We start from the raw sequence: 19,376 nt of genomic DNA, 5'->3' as shown, positions 1-19,376 counted from the left end.
TAAGCAAAGAGAGTGTATCTAGGGCTCTCACCCACAACCATCTAGACAGAATTTATTTGCCAGGAAAACATTCTCTTAATGGCATGTGATACTGGCTTTCCATTTCCAGCATTGATAAACAGTTTCTATTGAAAATAAAAGAATTTATGGGTTTTGCCAGTGAGCTTAAGTGGACCACATAAGCAAATAATCACACAGATGTCATGCAGATGGGACATTTCTGAAGATGGTCCATGAATAATTGAATTTAGGAAACACCATGGACCCCTGATTCATCATCTGGGTGGCCCTGAGCAGGTCACTGGATGACTTGGAGACTCTGAGTCTCAGTTTCTCCCTCTGAAAATGAAAATGAATCATCTTAAGTCTGTTGGGGGGATTAGATGTGGGTGCAGCTCCTGAACTGAAAGTGCCTTCTGAGTTTAGTTATTGGGAGATTTCTCTAAAATCTCACTTTGAAATGTTACCCTGAATCTCACGGTGTTTACTGCCAGAAGCCACGCCAGCTGCAGGAAATTGCAAAACCAGAAACTCGATGGAGTTCTTATCGTTCAATAAAGCATCTCTCTCAATCAATATGACTTCAGATGTGTCATCTGGGCACAGGGCCACTCTGGGCTCCTCTTCAGCGTTCCAATTTTAGTCTGTGTACCGGCAGAAGCAGCACGACTTCCAATGTGCCCACAAAAGTCCGAATAATTAACCTCAACCACATCAGCGTTCTCCATTCAGTTCCGCGAAATGCGTTTCTAAGGAAATATATAAGAACACTCTTTATACCAAGGAGTGTTTTCGTGTATCCGCACATCAGAGTACATAGAACAGGATTCAGTTAATGGAGCAGGTCCTTTTGACACAAAGGATTTCAATAATAAAAAAATAAATAAAAGCTGATATGTCATCTACTAGAGAGAAAGAAATGCGCACATAAACACAAAAACAGGACAAATCTCATTATGAGATTCTTTTTTGCAGCCCAGGGTCAATAACTGTGATATTAGGAAAAGGGTAATAGGCTGATTGCTGATGAGTTTTAAGCTCCTGGAGACTAGAATGTCCCACTTGAAATGCAAATAGAATTGAATGATGTTGAGTTCATCCCCGCTGCTCCCCGTGTTCTGAAAAGTGTTCTTTTCGGAGCGGTGACCTCATCAGGAATTGTATAACCACAACAGAAGCAAATCATTTGGTAGAGGCGTTTGCTCAGGTAGTTTTACCCATTTTGTATGGACGTGTGAATTTTCAGTGACTTTTTCTAATGGAAAAATAACACTCCAATGTGAGCAGGCAAATGTGCAAGCAGGCACACAACACACACCTGCAAAGCTTCCTTTCCTAAGTCCCTAAGACCCTAACCTGGGAAATAAACAGATCATTTTCATGACAAGGCTTAGTAGTGAACTTCCCCTTCAGGTACAAAAGATGGTCTTTCACTGACGTCAATTACATGGAATAATCGCAAAATGGAAAACAACTCCCCCGGTTCTTCAAATGGCATCAGGCAGATAGGTGCTCAGGTGAGAAGAGAAACCACTCCAGCAGGGACCTATCGCACATTTAACCTAAACCCTGATTTCTGAAACACTACCTCCCACACCACGCAGAAGACACAACTCCAATATCTTAGTTAATCCCCCAACAAGCCAATCCATTAAGACGTCGTCACAACTTCAGGCACTTAACGCAGAAACTAAACAGCATACACCTCATGGGCAAGCAGGGACATTTGAAAATTCCTTGCTAGAAACTGCTGTTTGTTGTCAGGGCAGCCTGGATGGATGGATCGCCTCTTTGCTTACCCTCCTTGCCCTCAGTGGTTGTCAAACATGTTATGTATAAGAATCTCTGTTCAGAGTTGTACACACCATTCCTATTCTTATGCTTGATAAGTATCAGGTAAGTCAAGGCTACTTGAAATCTACAAAGAAACTTCCAACTCCCCTCACTCCTTTGCTGGAAACTTGGATGGTGGATCACTGAATTTAGGTTTTAAACACTTTCACGCAACATCACTAATTATTAGAATAATGCAAACTGACACTACAATGAGAAATCACCTCATACCAATCAGAATGACCATCATCAAAAAGTCTACAAATAATAAATGCTAGAGAGAGTGTGGAGAAAAGGAAACCCTCCTACACTGTTGGTGGGTATGTAAATTGGTGTAGCCACTATGGAGAACAGTATGAAGGTTCCTTGAAAAACTAAAAATAGAGCTGCCATATGACCCAGCAATCCCACTCCTGGGCATATATCCAGAGAAAAACCATAGTTTGAAAGATACATATACCCCAGTCTTCACTGCATCAACTGTTTATAGTAACTAAGACATGGAAGCAACTAAATGTCCATCAGTAGATGAATGGATAAAGAAGATGTGGTATATATATGTGTGTGTGTGTGTGTGTGTGTGTGTGTATACAATGAAATACTATGGGACCATGAAAAAGAATGAAATGTTACTATTTGCAGCAACATGGATACAACTAGAGATTATCATACTAAGTGAAGTATGTAAAAAAAAGACAAATACCCTATCATATCACCTACATTTGGAATCTAAAATATGACGTAAATGAACCTATCTATGAAACAGAAACAGAATCAGGGACTTAGAGGATAAACTGGTGGGGATTGGAAGTCTGGGATCAGCAGCTGCAAGTTATTACATATAGAATGGATGAACAACGAGGGCCTACTGTGTAGAACAGTAAACTGCATTCAACATCCTGTGATAAATCATCATAGAAAGGAATATGAAAACATTTTAAATAAATAAAAGGCATGTGACATTCATACCAGGAGAATGAAATAATGCCATTTGCAGCAACATGGATGGACCTGGAGATTATCATACTAGGCGAAGTCAGTCAGAGAAAGACAAATATCATATGATACCAGATACCACTTATATGTGGAATCTAAAAAAATTAAAAGATACAATATTACTAATATTTATAAAAGAAAAACAGATTCACAGACATAGAAAACAAACTTATGGCTACCCAAGGGGAAAGATGAGGGGGAGGGATAAACTGGGAGTTTGAGATTGACATAGACACACTACTATATTTAAAACAAATAACCAACAAGGACCTTCTATATGGCACAGGAGACTCTGCTCAATATACTATAATAACCTAAATGGGAAAAGAATGTGAAAAGAATAGATATATGTACACGTATAACAGAATCACTTGGCTATCTATAGCCTGAAATTAACACTACACTGTAAATCAACTACATGCATGCTAAGTCACTTCAGTCGTGTCTGACTCTTTACAACCATATGCATTGTATAGTCCAATATAAAATAAAATTTTTTTAAAAGAACATTAAATTCAGTGGTGTTGGAAAGTCAAAAAAATAAAATAAAAAGTTCAGTTCTCAGAAGAGTCTCAAAGATGCCAATCATCATAAAATCTTATAAATTAGGTCTCCATCCTTCATAACTCCTTTGGCCTTCTGCTTGCAGAAGACTTCACTGCCAAGCCATCTGTTAATTCGAATGATTAGTCCCAAGTTATTGGAATAGTTGAAAGAGAGAAATTAAGCATCCTTTTAAAAAATATTTTTCAAAAACATCCTCTCTCTCATCTTCATAAATTATTGACAGGAAGATTCTCCAAAAATAAAAGGGAGAAAGAATCCATAACAACATCTTATTTCAGCCCCTGAACACAAGTATTCCTGGCCACTTCTTTGAAAATGTTTTGCTGATTTAGCTGATCTTCAAGGATGAGAGCCAAAGGTTTTCCCAGATTTGAATTGGGAAATTCCACCCCGCACCCCCATCAAAAGATTACTCTCCATTTCATTTCTGGGTTTCAAATTCCGCCACGTTACAGCCCCTCAGGTCACCCCAGACAAATCACCCTATCATTGTCGTGTGAGGAAACCAGGTCCTCCCGCCTCAAAAATACACGTGTTTGCACGCACTCACAAAGTCGTGTGTGCACACACTTGACGTGCACGCGCACACACACACACACACACAGTGGTGTCAGCTCTCTCACCAAGAAGCCAGCTCTGATCTCTCTAACCAGGACCTGCCAGGTCAAAGAAGACAAGAAAGTTGTTTGTAAATCGTGGGTGACCAAGGCCTATCTCTAGGTTCCTTTGAAGTTATTAATGGCACTCCGTCTTCAGACACCCAACACTTTCAGAGTATCTGTCACTCTGCTGTGAAATATTGGCTTTGGGTGGTGGTGGCAGTAAGCTCTCTGAGCTCCTTTGATTCCCAGGGGGTGTTTATTTTAACACATTCCACCCCACCTCCAACGCAATGGTGTCCATAATGGCCCATTCACCCCATGCTTGCTGGTTTATCCTACCCGACATCCCTGATCCATCTTTGACACTTCAATCAGGAATGAGGGGTGATTAATATTCCCTGGGGCCAATGCTTAGACCACACCCCACAGACTCCTACTGCCCTTAATGGACACACTCCATGTGCTTCATAATCGTGGGAGAGGAAGCCCTTTGAAAATGGGCACCTGTGACCCAGACCTCTGGCTCAACTAACTGTTCCAACAACAAACACAAAAGCACAGTCATCTGTTATTACCACGTGCTCTGCTGCTGCAACATTATTACCTACATGGGGGTGGGGGTGGAAGGCGACTACGTTCCCAGTGGGCTTTGCACTGTGTATGGCCTCCCAATCTTAGCTCCACATTTAGATTTTGTTTCTGATTTTTCTTTTCTGTTTGGGGCTGGTTTTATCCCCCATTCCCTGGATTTTGGTAGAACAGGCTGGTGTTGAGATCAGAAAGCTACTGAGTGTGATGTTCTCAACACGGAGTGGCAGGGCTAGTCCCTGAGGTCGAGAGAAGCTTTTGAAGGGAAGACAGGATGAGGAGGACCATGAAAGATCAGAGACTTTCCAGCTGGTCTCTCCACTAGTACTGAGGCCCCTGGGTCACCATGAGCACAGTGGGTACACGTGCATCTTAGGAAGAAGCGACCGCATCCATTGGAGGACGTATGAAAGATGCCCCCACCCTCTCGGGAGGAGAGAAGAGCTCCCTGCTTTGGGCTGACAGTTCCCCAGGCAGAGCAAAGGGCTGGACCAACAGGTGGGCACTGCATTTCAACCACATATGGAGGCCTGCCTGCCCTCATCCAGACTGCCACCAGGTCTTTCTCCCAAAGAGAAGCTAAGGGAGCCCCCTGACCCAGCACACCAGTCTCAGGATTGAAGCTCACTTGGACCACATGCCTGCACGTGTGAATATGTCCTACTGGGAGGTGGGCTGCATGATCCTGTTTTAATGAATACATATTGATTTAGGTTTATAGAGAACTTTCCTGCCAGAGCCATTTGCATACAAGGAGAGCACAGACGATGAGTGTCCATGCATGCCACTGCCTTTTCCACTTAGAAACACATTTTGAGGTTCCTTCTGTTGGTTCTCAGACCGGGGGAAAATTGTTGAGGTGGTTCGTGATTGAATTGTGCCTATCCCTCCAAAACATATATATCCAAGTCCTAAACCCACAGAACCTGTGACTGTGACCTTACTTGGGAAAACATCTTTGCACGTGAAATTAAATTATGAATCTCAAGGTAAGATCATCCTGGATTTAGAGTGAGCCCTAAGTCCAATGGCAAGTGTCCTTATAAGAGAAAGACAGGAGAACATTTGACCCACAGAAACACAGGAGAAAAGCTGTGTGAAGATGAAAACAGAGACTGGAGAGGTGCAATCACAAGCCAAGGATACCTGGAGCCCCCAGAAACTGAGAGGCTGGGTAGGATCCCCTCCTGGAGGCTCTGGAGAGATTGGTAGCTTCTGGCATCCAGAACTGAGAGATAATACATTGTTATTATTTTAAACCACCGCGTTTGTGGCAATTTCTTCCACAGCCCAAAGCAATTTACCAATCCAGAGAGCATCCGTTCTATTCCCCCTACGTCTGAACATCCAGAAGAAGCCGTCTCTCTGCTGAGAAATCTCCCCCTTGGGCTCCTCCCTGAAACACTGACCTCATCCTTCACTAAACAACAGGGACACTGAGTGCCATGCACCCCACATGCTCTCAGCACTCAGCATATGCCGGACCTTACACATGTGTGCGTGCTCAGTCCCTCAGTCATGTCCAACTCTCTGCGACCCCATGGACTGTAGCCCACCAGGCTCCTCTGCCCATGGGATTTCCAGGCAGGAGTACCAGAATGGGTTGCCATTTCCTTCTCCAGGGGATCTTCCCTCACCCAGGGATTGTACCCATGTCTCCTGCATTGGCAGGTGGATTCTTTACCACCAAGCCACCTGGGAAACCCCAGACCTTACACACGTACGCTTATTATGCTCCAGAGCTAAGAATCAACATTTCTCATCTACTTTAGAGTCTGAGAGTTCCTTGCTGTACACGACCTTGCTCGACCCTCACCCTGAGCCACTGTGGGGGTAAGACCTTTATCAGCGTCCTCTCTACAGACAGAAGGTTCCCAGGAGGGAGCTCGCTGACTTCCAGGGTCACTCCCCACATGATTGAAGCAAAGGATGGACAGAGAGCCTGTCTGTCTGTCTGTCTTTACCCTGTACCTCATTTATCAAGGGCAGGCATTGTCTTCTTCTCCTTTTCAGTTCTGCATGGAACTTAGGAATAGAAACGTGGTAGCTGATGTGAGTTTCCAGGACCAGCTTGACTCAGCTCTCTATGGTGCTGGAAAGAGAGCTGGTGGGAAAGCACTGCCATTTGGGGCAACTGGTAGAATTCTGGTGGGTTCTTTTGGGCTTTCTTGGGGGTGGTATCACCCAAGCACAACCTAATGAGCAGGTCCCTGGATTGTATCTCCTTGAGAAGGAGGCAAGTAATGGAGTTCAACGTGAGGAGTCACAGAAAATGAAGAAAGGGCAAAGCCCAGTCCCCTGATTACATTTTTGTCTAGCCTGCTGCCCACCGAGGTCTTAACCCTTGATGTTCCATCAGAAGACAGTGCTTTTCCTTCTACAACTGGTCATCCATTGGAGCAAATACCTACTTTGACTTAAACTCTCATTGAGGGAACAAACGAGTCCTCATCCTTGCCTAGGAGAGGGCATGGGGATTGCAAGGGGAGGGGGTGGCAAGGGCTCAAGGGGCAGCATGGAAGCACTATCTTCCTGAGGGGGTGGTGGGGCTTCACAGAGACTGAGAGGAGGGGACCCTAACCAACTGTCCCCACCAGCAGACAGAACCCAGGGTCAGCCCTTGAGCCAAATGGACAACAACCAGCCATGAAAGACAGTTAATTCAGTCACCACTGGCCATATGGGACCCCACCACCTTCTCACACAAGGTCTTGGTCTGACTCCATCAAAACACTGCCCACAAGGCTAAGGCTGGGCTCACGAATGCCCAGTGGAGGGAGGAAGGAGGGGAAACTGCAGTCCAGAGAAGTTAAGTGATTTGCCCAGTGATTGCAACTTAAAATAGCCCATTTCCAGGAAGCAGTCTCCATTAGTTCATCCTTTGTTTACTTCCGAGCATCACGAAGAGCCCCTTTTGTAAGCCTCCCATGGAAGCAATGTTCCCAGCCGCTGTCTCATTACAACTCCTCCTGCTACTTTTATTTCACATTCACTTGAAAGCCCATCCATTGACCCATTTAGCCTCACAGTGGCCCTGCAGAAAGAGTCCAGTGAGCTTCTTCTTCAGAGTAGAAGATGGGGGGAAGATGGAGGCACCCAGAGTTCTGACTCAGGCCCTCCATACTCAAGGATGTTTGTTGCATCTCAATATTTGATTCCCAATATCCCCACCCAGTTTAGGGTCTTGCCCGCCCCACAGAGGTAACACTTCTGTCATCACCCCATAAGCCATCAATACCCTTGCTGGATGTCAGGCTTCAGACAGCAAGGACAGTTGCCTCTGCTCATTTCACATTCCCAGCAGCATGTTCCCAGGTGCCCAGTTTGGATCCATCTCCAAGGAGAACAAGTCTTACCTGCCATTTCTGAAGAAGCCTGCCCTTGGGTCCTGCATGGGTCCGGCCCCTTGGCTCGGGGTGGGTGGCCATCTTTTCTCAGAACCCAGTGTGGCTTCCGTAGTCTAGTGACTCTCAGCTGGACACGGCTCTGCAAGAAATTCCCTCTGTACCTGGGGAACGAGAAGCACAGGCAGCATGAGCACCGTGGAAAGCCTGTGCCCTAGAGTTCATGGGCACAGAAATTCCAAACGGGATGCCCAGAGAGAAAAGTCCAGGTCCCCATGCAGAGTCTGGGAGAGCACAAAGGGCATGAGGTCCAGGCAGCTCGTCAGCTCTCGGGAACCCCTCTTCCTTCCAGTCCTCATTCTCCTGCCAGGATGTGAGAATGACCACAGGGCACAACTCAGGCAGCTCTTGCGAGCATGAAACGAGACAGTACCTGGAAAATACTTCCCACACCACCTAGCACACAGCACGGACTTACTCAAGGTCAGTTGCTGTAAACACTGAATTATATGACCTTGACTACTCATGTGACAGACTGTCCAGTGGAACTTTATACAGTAATGAAAGCCTTCTATACTCTGCATTGACCAACATGGTAGCCACTAACCATAGGCATCTCTGTAGTGACTGAAATGTAGTTCATATGTCTGAGGAACTGAGCTTTCTGGTCAATTTCATTAGCCACAAGTGACTGCTGCTACTGCTGCTGCTAAGTCACTTCAGTCGTGTCCGACTCTGTGTGACCCCATAGACGGCAGCCCACCAGGCTCTGCCGTCCCTGGGATTCTCCAGGCAAGAACACTGGAGTGGGTTGCCATTTCCTTCTCCAATGCATGAAAGTGAAAAGTGAAAGTGAAGTCGCTCAGTCGTGTCCGACTCTTAGCGACCCCATGGACTGCAGCCTACCAGGCTCCTCTGTCCATGGGATTTCCCAGGCAAGAGTACTGGAGTGGGGTGCCACTGCCTTCTCCAACAAGTGACTAGTAGCTACCATTATTGGACTGGTTGTGTCCAAAGGGTCTCCACTGAAAAAACTGGGCAGCACAGACATTCCACATGGAGAAGCCCTTCCAGGTCATCTGGTCTAACCTCCAAAACAGAGCCTTCACATCCCGGGGGGAGGGGCAGGTGTGTAACAAGGGCAGAGAAAGAAAATACTGAGCTTCTCAACACTGCTAACTATTAGAGAAAAGCAAATCAAAACTGCAATGAAGTACCACCTCACACCAGTCAGAACAGCCCTCATTAAAAAGTCTACAAATAACAAATGCTGGAGAGGGTGTGGAGAAAAGGGAACCCTCCTGCACTGTTGGTGGAAATGTAAATTGGTGCAGCCACTATAGAAAACAGTGTGGAGATTCCATAAAAAAACTAAAAATAGAGCTACTATAAGATCCAGCAACCCCATTCCTAGGCATATATCCAGATGAAACCATAATTTGAAGAGATACATGCACCTCTGTGTTCTTAGCAGCACTATTCACAATACTTGAGACATGGAAACAACCTCAATATCTATCAACAGATGAAGGGGATAAAAAAAGATGTGGTGTGGGTTTATATATATAATGGAATACTGCTGCTGCTAAGTCGCTTCAGTCGTGTCCGATTATGTGCAACGCCATGGACTGCAGCCTGCCAGGCTTCTCCATCCATGGGATTCTCCAGGCAAGAACACTGGAGTGGGTTGCCATTTCCTTCTCCAATGGAATACTACTCAGCTGTAAAAAAGAATAAAAGAATGCCATTGCAGTGACATAGATGAACCTAGGAAATATCATACTAAGTAAAGCAAGTCATAAAGAGAAAGACAAATACCATGTGATATCACTTACATGTAGAATCTAAAATATGATGCAAATGGAAACTTATCTATGAAACAGATTCACAGACAGAGAGAAGAGATTTGCCGTTGCCAAGAGTTAGGGTGGGTGTGGGAGTCTGGAATTGGCAGATGCAAACGATTATATGTAGGATGGATAAACAACAAGGTGGGACTGAAGGAGCTATATTCAATATCCTGTGATAAACCATACTGGAGAAGAATATAACAAACAATGTATACAGTTGTTGTTTAGTTGCTAAGTCGTGTCCAACTCCTTTTGCCACCCATGGACTTAGCCTGCCAGGCTCCTCTGTTCATGGGATTTCCCAGACAAGAATACTAAAGTGGGTTTTGCCATCTCTTTCTCCAGAGGATCTTCCCCATGCACATATTGAACCCACATCTCCTGCATTGCAGGCAAATTTTTATTGCTGAGCCGCAAAAGCCTATGTATATAATCTGATTCAATTTGCTGTACAGCAGAAATTAACACACTACTATAAATCAACACTACTTCAACAACTTTTTTTTTAAATACTGAGCTTCTGTTTACAGTTATTTTCACCTGGAGTTTCTTATATCTATTGTTGCATGCCCTTTATAATGTACATAATACTTTAGGGGAGTAGAACATATGTATGAAAGTGAAAGTGAAGTCGCTCAGTCGTGTCTGACTTTTTGCGACTCCATGGACTGTAGCCTATCAGGCTCCTCCGTCTATGGGATTTTCCAGGCAAGAGTGCTGGACGGATTGCCATTTCCTTCTCTGGTAAATAAACAGTTATGCATTCTTGCTGCTGCTACTGTTAAGTCACTTCAGTCATGTCCAACTCTGTGCGACCCCATAGACGGCAGCCCACCAGGCTCCTCTGTCCCTGGATTCTCCAGGCAAGAATACTGGAGCGGGTTGCCATTTCCTTCTCCATGCATTTCTTGGGTGCAGGCTAAAAATGTTTTACCAGTAAGGAATGTGCAGCCAAAAGCAGACCAGCAAGCTAGTCTAGCACCCCCTCATGGCAGGTGAAGGAACTGAAAGACAGACCAAACACCTGTCATGTACCCTGACTCTCAACCCTGTAGCCAGTTGCTACCGGACTCTTGACTCAGGTCCCTGCACCATTTTGACCATTATTGGTGGTCAGCTCATTGAAAAGAAATCTGCATCATTTCTGGCTGCCTGGTCAAGCTACAAGGTCTCCCTTCCCAAGGCTCAGTTTACAAGAATTCTGTTCCCACCATGATGCTAAGAACCACCTGGTTGCAGAGGAAGGTGACGCAACCTGCTTGGTGATTTTTCTTTCTCATTTGTCTGAGCTGTTGCCAACATCTAGCCGCAGTCCCCTCATCACCAGGGCCATTGGCAGAATTTTAAATAAGATCAGAGTGCCGTATCCTCCTGGGCGCTGATTTTCATGGCAGCAACAAGGACAAAGTGACTTTTTCTTCATCTTATTCGTGTTTGGAAGAGGCTCCACTTGCAAGCACTCCTGCCTCCCTGGCCCTGGGCAGGAGCTGTCACTCCCCATGGGTGCCTGCCTGGTTCTTTGAAGCAGCCCGTCCCTGTTTGTCAAGACCTCAGGATCCTGAAAGTATGATCTGAGCCCAGGTGAAGAGCCACAGGGCTGCTGTTCTGCTAATCATAAACCCGTCAAACCAGCCAGGGCTGCTGCAGGCCTGGGGGAGAGTGACTTCCAAGTACAGAGACAAAGGCAGGAAGGATGGTGCGGGGATGCAGGAACCTTCCTCACCTGTGTGCCGTGGGTCACCTTTGTCCCCAGTCAGCGGGTAATTGACACGAGTTCATAGATGTTAAGAATGACTCAGTTTGAACTGCAGGGAGGTCTGCTTTTGGAAAATGGACAAAAGCGAAGAACTGCATTTGATGGAAATAACTAGGAGACTGCCAGGAGAGCTGCAGCCTCTGGACTTGGGTCTCACTGCAGTGGAATCTAGACCCTTTTGGCCCTGGGGGGGAGCCCAAGTAGGCTTTGGCATTATCTTCAAAGCAAATTTTGTTTAATCGTGGGAAAGCTCAATTTCTTTCTCTCCTGGGTTCTCCAGAACATTGTTCGAGCGCCCCTCCTAGAGCAGCATCCCCCTGGGATGGACAGCCAGGATGGGGCAGGACTGCAAGCTCACCATCACTGTCCTGCAAGGCACCTCATGCTCCAGCAGGTGCCACGAGTGCCTCAGCTACTGCCTCCACCTTGGCTACTCATCCATGTCAGCTGTTGGGGTGCCAGCTGCTAGGGACGCATTCTTACCATCTTCTCAAGAGGGTGGCCCTTGGCCAGTGGGAACCGACTTGCCTGGAAGGCCTGGAGGAGTGTGCACACCCCCAGGAAGGGCCCTGAGCCATTGTCACTGGATGTGAGACCCCAGTCTTTTTGCTTCAGAGCAGGACAATCTCTGTGACACATGTCACACTCTAGAGCTCCTGGGGGGTCAAGCACGACTGGACATCCGACCCCACATCTCTTCTGAGTTCTTCCCTCGCCTGGCCTGCTTCCCTCACCCCTCACGAGCTCCTGAGAACCCTCCCTAGGTGAACCACTTGTACCAACATCCCCATCTCAGGCCCTGCTTCTGGGGAGCCCAACCTCAGATGCAAGATTCCAGGGTCATCCCTGCTCCTCCTCCTCTCAATCCTGCCCACCTATTTCCCCCAGCGGCACTTGGGTGCATTTACCAAACCTCCTCAAATATACATGTGCATGCTAAGTTGCTTTAGTCGTGTCCGGACTCTGTGACCCCACGGACTGCAGCACTCCAGGCTTCCCTGTCCTTTTGCTCAAACTCATGTCATTGAGTCGGCTATTTAAGGGCCAGATTTTAAATCCAACTCATACCTGACACACCCTCTGCTCGCTTGGTCTCTCTCTGTAGGTCTTCCTTTAAGAGCCAACATAACTTATGTAAGATTAGCACAGTATCTTCATTGATAGACCTCGTGAAAGACCAATCAGAAAGAAGCCTTCTTGCTCTGGGTCAGCATCAGCTGGGGCCCTGATGACCAGGGGACCAAGGCCACAAGTGCAATGGATATCAACTTTTCTGGAGTCCACTGGGAGGCTCACGAAAGCGGGCAAGGGAGGGCTGTCATGTATCTCGATGCTGGTGGAAAGCCACTGAACACCCTGCCTGCTCCAACCCCACTCTGACCCCCACTGCCACTGCCCTTTCTATCAGGCAAGTCTTGGAAGGTAGATCCCAAGAGGCAGACTTGCAGGTTTGATACGTGCTGATCCCAGAGAAGGAATACGTGGTCTGCCGTGTGACCCTCCCTTAATCCTACAAGGAGTAATAAAGCAAACAGAAACGGTGGGAAGGTACGGCAGATCCTCAGCGCCCTTACCACACAGGACCTGGAGTCAGGGCTCTGGTGCCGTGGAGAGCATGACAGAGCCTCAGCACTAGGTCTCTGCCTACAACTCACCTCAGAGTTATCTCATTGAATGAGGAGAGTATGTCATGACTAAGTGAGCAGACACACAAACTTCCGCTTTACAAGGAAAAACACCATCAATTAGGAGAATTCTGCCCTCAATGTTTTCTCCTGTGTTCTCCGCTTCCGTGATTAATGGGCATATTAGGGTTTATAAAGCGCCCTTTGCCCACATAACCTCCAATCTCCTCCTTGTTCATCCCAATTCACTCAGGGCTTCACAATTCATTGTTCATTTGTCAGGAGCTTCCTAGAACCAGTCTCTGAGCATTTCATGCTTCAGATAGCACTGTACACAGTTACAAATTAATCAATAAAATCCAATTCCATGGTCCAGTGCCTGCTCTGGGCACGGCTGAGACATTTTCTGTGGACGCTCAGAATCTCTATACCTCTACTAGTTAACGTCAGGGCAATTAGGTGCCCAAGTATGAACTTTTTACATTTTCCCATTTCCACTCTGAAGACAGATCCTGTCTTTTCTAATCCCTCTCCCTTAACTCCTGTACTTTCATTAATGAAAACACCCATTTTCATTACATATTTGGAGATGGTAGCAGAGAGATGAGTGAAACAGAATAGAGGGCCCTGAAATAAACTCCAAGTATACACAGGAAGTTAAAATACAGCAAAAAAGTGAAAAAAGTGGATTAGACCAGGGGTCTATAAGCCTTTTATGTAAAGGTCCAGATAATAAATATTTTAGACTTTACAAGCCATATAAAGTCTCTACCACATATTTTTATGTGTGTATATATATTACACACACATATATTTATGGGCTTCCCAGGCGGCATTAGTGGTCAAGAATCTCCTTGCCAATGCAGGTTCAATCCCTGGGTCAGGAAGATCCACTGGAGGAGGGCATGGCAAACCATTCCAGTATTTTTGCCTTGAAAATTCCATGGACAAAGGAACTTCCTGGGCCCCCCATGGGGTCACAAAGAGTTGACACGATTGAAGCAACTTAACACATAAATAAATACATATTTATATATATGTATATGAAAGTGAAAGTGAAGTTGCTCAGTCATGTCTGACTCTTTGCAACCCAATGGACTTTAGCCTGCCAGGCTCCACCATCCACGGGATTTTCCAAGCAAGAGTACTGGGGTGCGTTGCCACTTCCTTCTCCAGGGGATCTTCCCGACTCAGGGGTTGAACCCAGGTCTCCCACATTGCAGGCAGACTCTTTACCGTCTGAGCCACAAAGGAAGCTCATATATGTATACATTTTTATATATTTTTATGCAAATATATGTGTATATATACATATATGCCTGTATGCATTTTTCTAAATGTAGAAACCATACCTTCCTCACAAGGGTATAAAGAAACAAGTCAAGAGCTAAATTTGACCCAAGGTCCGTTGTTTTCTACGTAAATATAAAAATAAACCCTTCTTTCATGTTAATACAGATAAAGAAAGAACATGAGAATATCATTTTGTATCTGTGACCCTGGGAGACTGACAGTAAGGAAAAATTTCTTAGACAAGATCAGAAAGTCATAACCATGAAGGAAAAGGGAGCTCCATCTGACTATATCAAAATATGCAACTTCTTGATGATCAGAGAAGTCTAAGTGTTAAGTGTTAGTCACTCAGTTGTTTCTAACTCTGCGACACCACAGACTGTAGCCTGTCAGGCTCCTCTGTCCATGGAATTCTCCAGGCAAGAGTACTGGAGTGGGTTGCACGCCCTCCTCCAGGAGATCTTCCCGATCCAGGGATCAAACCAGTGCTGCCTGTGTCTCCTGCACTGCAAGCAGATTCTTCACTGCCTGAGCTACCATGGAGGCCAGAGAAGCATAAACAAGGTTAAAAAATAAGAAGCCCATTTCCACAGTACAGTGGGCTAGCTACTCTGATTGCCCACCTTCCTATTTACCCTGATACTGAAACCAACTAAAAATGCAGATTAAAATATGAAAATGTTTACAACTTATATTTAAATGTACTGGTGTTCTGATTAGGAGGTAAGATATATTTAAAAGTCAAAACCCAAGTGAAAATAGAAACCTAAAAAAGTGAGAATGTTTTCATTTTGAGGGCATTTGCCAAACCACAGGAGCCCGTTGTTCCGTGTTCATGGTCTGATGGGGCAGTGTGGGGTGCAGAATTCAAACCCAGAATCTACCCTGTGTGAGAGGTGGCCGGAAGACCCAACCTCTTGTCCTGCGTAAAGCTGAGACCTCAGAGGTTATATCCTCAATATCTCGGTGAATTAAGAATAATGCACCCTACCCCCGACACCAGCCCAGAGAACTTTTTTTTTAATTCCAATCTTATCACTGAGTAAAGAGGGCAAAAGTCTCTCCTGTTAATTTTATAACACTGAGTCTATCTTCTCATGGGTTTGCAATCTGAATTCACATTACACTAGGACATGGAAAAAACTACAAGTAAGAATTTTCTTTAAAGTAGTGGTCAATGGGTGCTCCCAGGTACCTAGCAGAAGCAAAACAAATTACTGGAGAAACCCACCACAAAGTTCCCAAAACCTCAGCTTACTGGCTTCCCTGGTGACTCAGCTGGTAAATAATCTGCCTGCCAATGCAGGAGACACAAGAGATGCAGGTTCAGTCTCTGGGTCAGGAAGATCCCCTGGAGGAGGACATAGCAACCCACTCCAGTATTCTTGCCTGGGAAATCCCCCGGACAGAAGAATTGGACACGACTGGGCCTGCATACACAAAATGTCAAACAAGGAAACAAATACTAGAAGCCCAAGGGATTCCTAATGGAATAATTTAAAGTGACGTGTATCTGGAGACATCAAAGTAAAAGTATGAAACACCAAAGATTAAAGAAGATCTTTAAAAGTAGCCAGAGAAAAAAGACCTTCAAAAGATAGATGAGCAGATGAATCGCTGACTTCTCTCCATAAAACGGAAACTAAATGATGATGCAGTAGGAGCTTTGATGGATTAGGAGGAAATAACAGTGAAACTAAGACTGGAGACACAGCAAAAATATTTTTCAACAACAAGGATGAAATAAATGCATTTTCAGACTCATAAAAAGTGAAATTTTTCTTCTCTAAAGGAAGTTCCCAGGAATATGCTTCAGACAGAAGAAAACAATCCCAGAAGAAAGACTTGACATGCCAAAGGCAATGAAGAGGCAGGATGTTTACAGTTTTGTGGGTAAATAGAAATGCATGGGCTTAAACATCAGATAACAGACTTGGGAAGTACCTGTAGTTATGTATGACAGGCAAAGGATATATGCAATTCTAGGTATACACACAATCCTACACATTCTGGGTCGGCAAAACATGAAAAGTCTGCTCCTGACAAACATTAGTAAGAATATGGGAGCATGCAAACTCTCACACTGTCAAGTTGAAAGTGTGATTATCTTATAACCCAGTAATTCCACTTTAAGGTATATTTCTTAGAAAGCCTCTCGCATTGTGTTTAAGGAGGCATGCATAAGCATGTTCATGGCAAAGTTAACACATACACAAAAAACTGAAAACAATTTAAATGTCCATAAATAGGGGAATGGAAAATGCAAAGTGTTATTCTCACGGGATAGAATATTCTATGGCAATTAAGATGAATGAGTTTTATCTGAATGTATCAACATGGCTATATCTTCAAAAACACAATATGGAGTTGAAACATCAAACTGCAAGATGATAAATTCAATGTGATATATATATAAATATACACATATATTTTAAAGATACTAAACAATTTATATATTAGTGGATACATTGATTATAAGGTATGAACACATGGATGGAAATAGCACCAAACATATAAAGCTACATAGTTATCTTTTTGTTCTATTTCCTTTATTTTATGTAATATTTAAATACTACATAAAGTAATATTTTGTTTTATTTTTTTAAGGCTCGGAAGCAAATATGATAAAATGTTAACATCTGTTAATTCTGGATCAGCACCCATGAATCTGTTATAGATTTTCTAAACTTTTCTGTATTTTTCTTTGTTTTTATTTTTTCAAAAAAAGAGAAAAAGATGTGAATTCCTTGGCAGTCCAGTGGTTAGGACTCCACACTCTCACTGCCAAGGGCCCAGGTTCAATCTCTGGTCGGGGAGATGCTGTTGCTGCTGCTAAGTCGCTTCAGTCGTATCCAACTCTGTGTGACCCCATAGACGGCAGCCCACCAGGCTCCCCCGTCCCTGGGATTCTCCAGGCAAGAATACTGGAGTGGGTTGCCATTTCCTTCTCCAATGCATCCCGCAAACTGTGCAGCACAGCAAAGAGAGAGAGAGAATATGCTGATACATGAGTTTCACAATACTCTGTGAGCTGAGACCCATAGGGGAATCTCTGCCACAGTATTTAATTTCCTGTAGAATATTAAAGACAAATGGAGTGAAAATGGGGGCATGAATTTAAAAATGGGCTTCTTTCTTAAGGAGAGAACACACAGGTTGATAGATAGATAGACAGCATAGATAGGTGGATGGATGGATAGATAGATAAATAGATAGACAAGGTAGACGGATGAATGAATGGATGGACAGACAGATATCAATAGATAGACAAGGTAGGTAGGTATATGGATGGATAGATATTGATAGATAGGTAGATATAGATATGCAAACATACATACATATGTGAGTGGGTAGATGGATATATAAATGGATACACACATCCTATAATATAGTCATTCACATCTAGGGGATAGATGGAGACAGAGAGTGTGGTAGGCAGATTAATACCCACTCACCCCTGCAGAGATGGCCCTATCCTAATCCCCAGAACCTGTGCATATGTTTATTACCTTCCATGGCTAGAGAGACTTTGTGGATGTGATTGTGATGAACGTGTGTTCAACCAGTCTAGTTCAAGTGTTGGGACCAGAAGGCTATAAACGAGGCACCCCCAGCCTTGTGGCCCTCCTCACATCTCCTGGGACCCTGACTGAGGTCTGGAGATTTCAGGCTTGTCATTGTCACTTAGATGTCGTGTAGTGTGTAGCTTGATATGTGGGAGCAAAGCTACACACCAGTGCTCCTGGGCTGTGGTCAAGGTGATGTAGCATTGCTCTCCAAGCCCACTCTCTGGACCAGCATCCTCAGCATCACTGAGGAACATGTTAGAAGTACAGACTCTCCAAAGATCTCTCTCAATAAATGTCATATTGCACTTGAAAATATGTGAAAGTGAAGTAAAATCACTTAGTCATGTCCGACTCTTTGCGACCCCATGGACTATACAGTCTATAGATTTCTCCAGGCCAGAATACTGGAGTGGGTAGCCTATCCCAAAATATGTTTTGATATTGATCACTAACATAATTTAACAGTGATGAGAACAGACTCTATATGATTTCAATACTTTTAGACCATGAAATTTTTGTACCTGGTCTTATGTCCCTGGATATGATCCAGTGTCCCCTACTTTACAGTCTATAGGAACTTGAATAGAATTTGTATCCTACTGTTATATGAAAATTGTATAGATCTCAATTATGTTGAATTGGTTCATAGTGCTTTTCAGGTCTACTCTATCTTTCTACTTCTCTGTATATTCACTCTATTCATTTTTGAGAGTTTGGTATTGAAAATCCAACTAAAAATTTTATCTACTTAAAAAATAATATATCATGAAACTATATGTAACTTTGTTCTGCATTTTCCAAGTCTCCTGTAAATGTGTTTACATTTTCATAATTTAAAAAATTTTTAAAATAGAATTAGCATTGTAATTATCCTTCAATTAAAAACAAAGAAAAAATTAAATTTTTTAAAATAGAATTAGCAAAAATAAATAAATAAAAAATTAAAAAAAAAAATACAGACTCTTGGATAGCACTCGGACCCACTGAACTTGACACAGCATCACAAAAAAATCTTCAGAAAACCCTATGCAACTTTCCTGTCTGTTATGGGCTGTGAACACCAGGGCAAGCTGCCATTCCACACACAAGCACTGGAAGAAGGCTTGCTGGTTCAGATCTGGGTCCCTGCAGAGGCTGCCCAATCCCTCTGGGGGTCACAGTGTCCTCGTGAGAAAAATGGGGAGCCTGGCACACAGTAAACCCTCAGTGATGCCAGCTCTGGAAACGTGGTCCTGGCAGACATGTAAAACAAGGGCAGGGGACTCAAAAGAGGGTTTGTCATCTCCAGCCATGGAGACTCTGAGTAGTTGTAGGCAAGCATTAGGAATTTGCGTGGCCTCCTGATGAGCACCT

At 44.2% G+C, this 19,376-nt stretch overlaps 1 protein-coding gene across 2 annotated transcripts in view; it reads right to left on the bottom strand.

The window, feature by feature from the left end:
* The window catches only part of ZNF831 (zinc finger protein 831), a 95,767-nt gene that overhangs the window by 47,637 nt on the left and 28,754 nt on the right, over positions 1 to 19,376 (bottom strand). The window contains exon 4 of one of the 2 annotated variants that reach the window (XM_045162665.1): positions 7,943 to 8,094. In XM_045162665.1, the coding sequence (XP_045018600.1) occupies positions 7,943 to 8,094 (152 nt within the window). Of the gene's footprint in view, positions 1 to 7,942; positions 8,095 to 19,376 lie in introns of those variants that run through there. The other variant, XM_045162666.1, reaches the window with a different exon arrangement.

This window comes from Bubalus bubalis, chromosome 14 (assembly GCF_019923935.1).
Source record: "Bubalus bubalis isolate 160015118507 breed Murrah chromosome 14, NDDB_SH_1, whole genome shotgun sequence".
NCBI lineage: Eukaryota > Metazoa > Chordata > Mammalia > Artiodactyla > Bovidae > Bubalus > Bubalus bubalis.
This window is presented reverse-complemented; position numbering and strand designations above follow the sequence as displayed.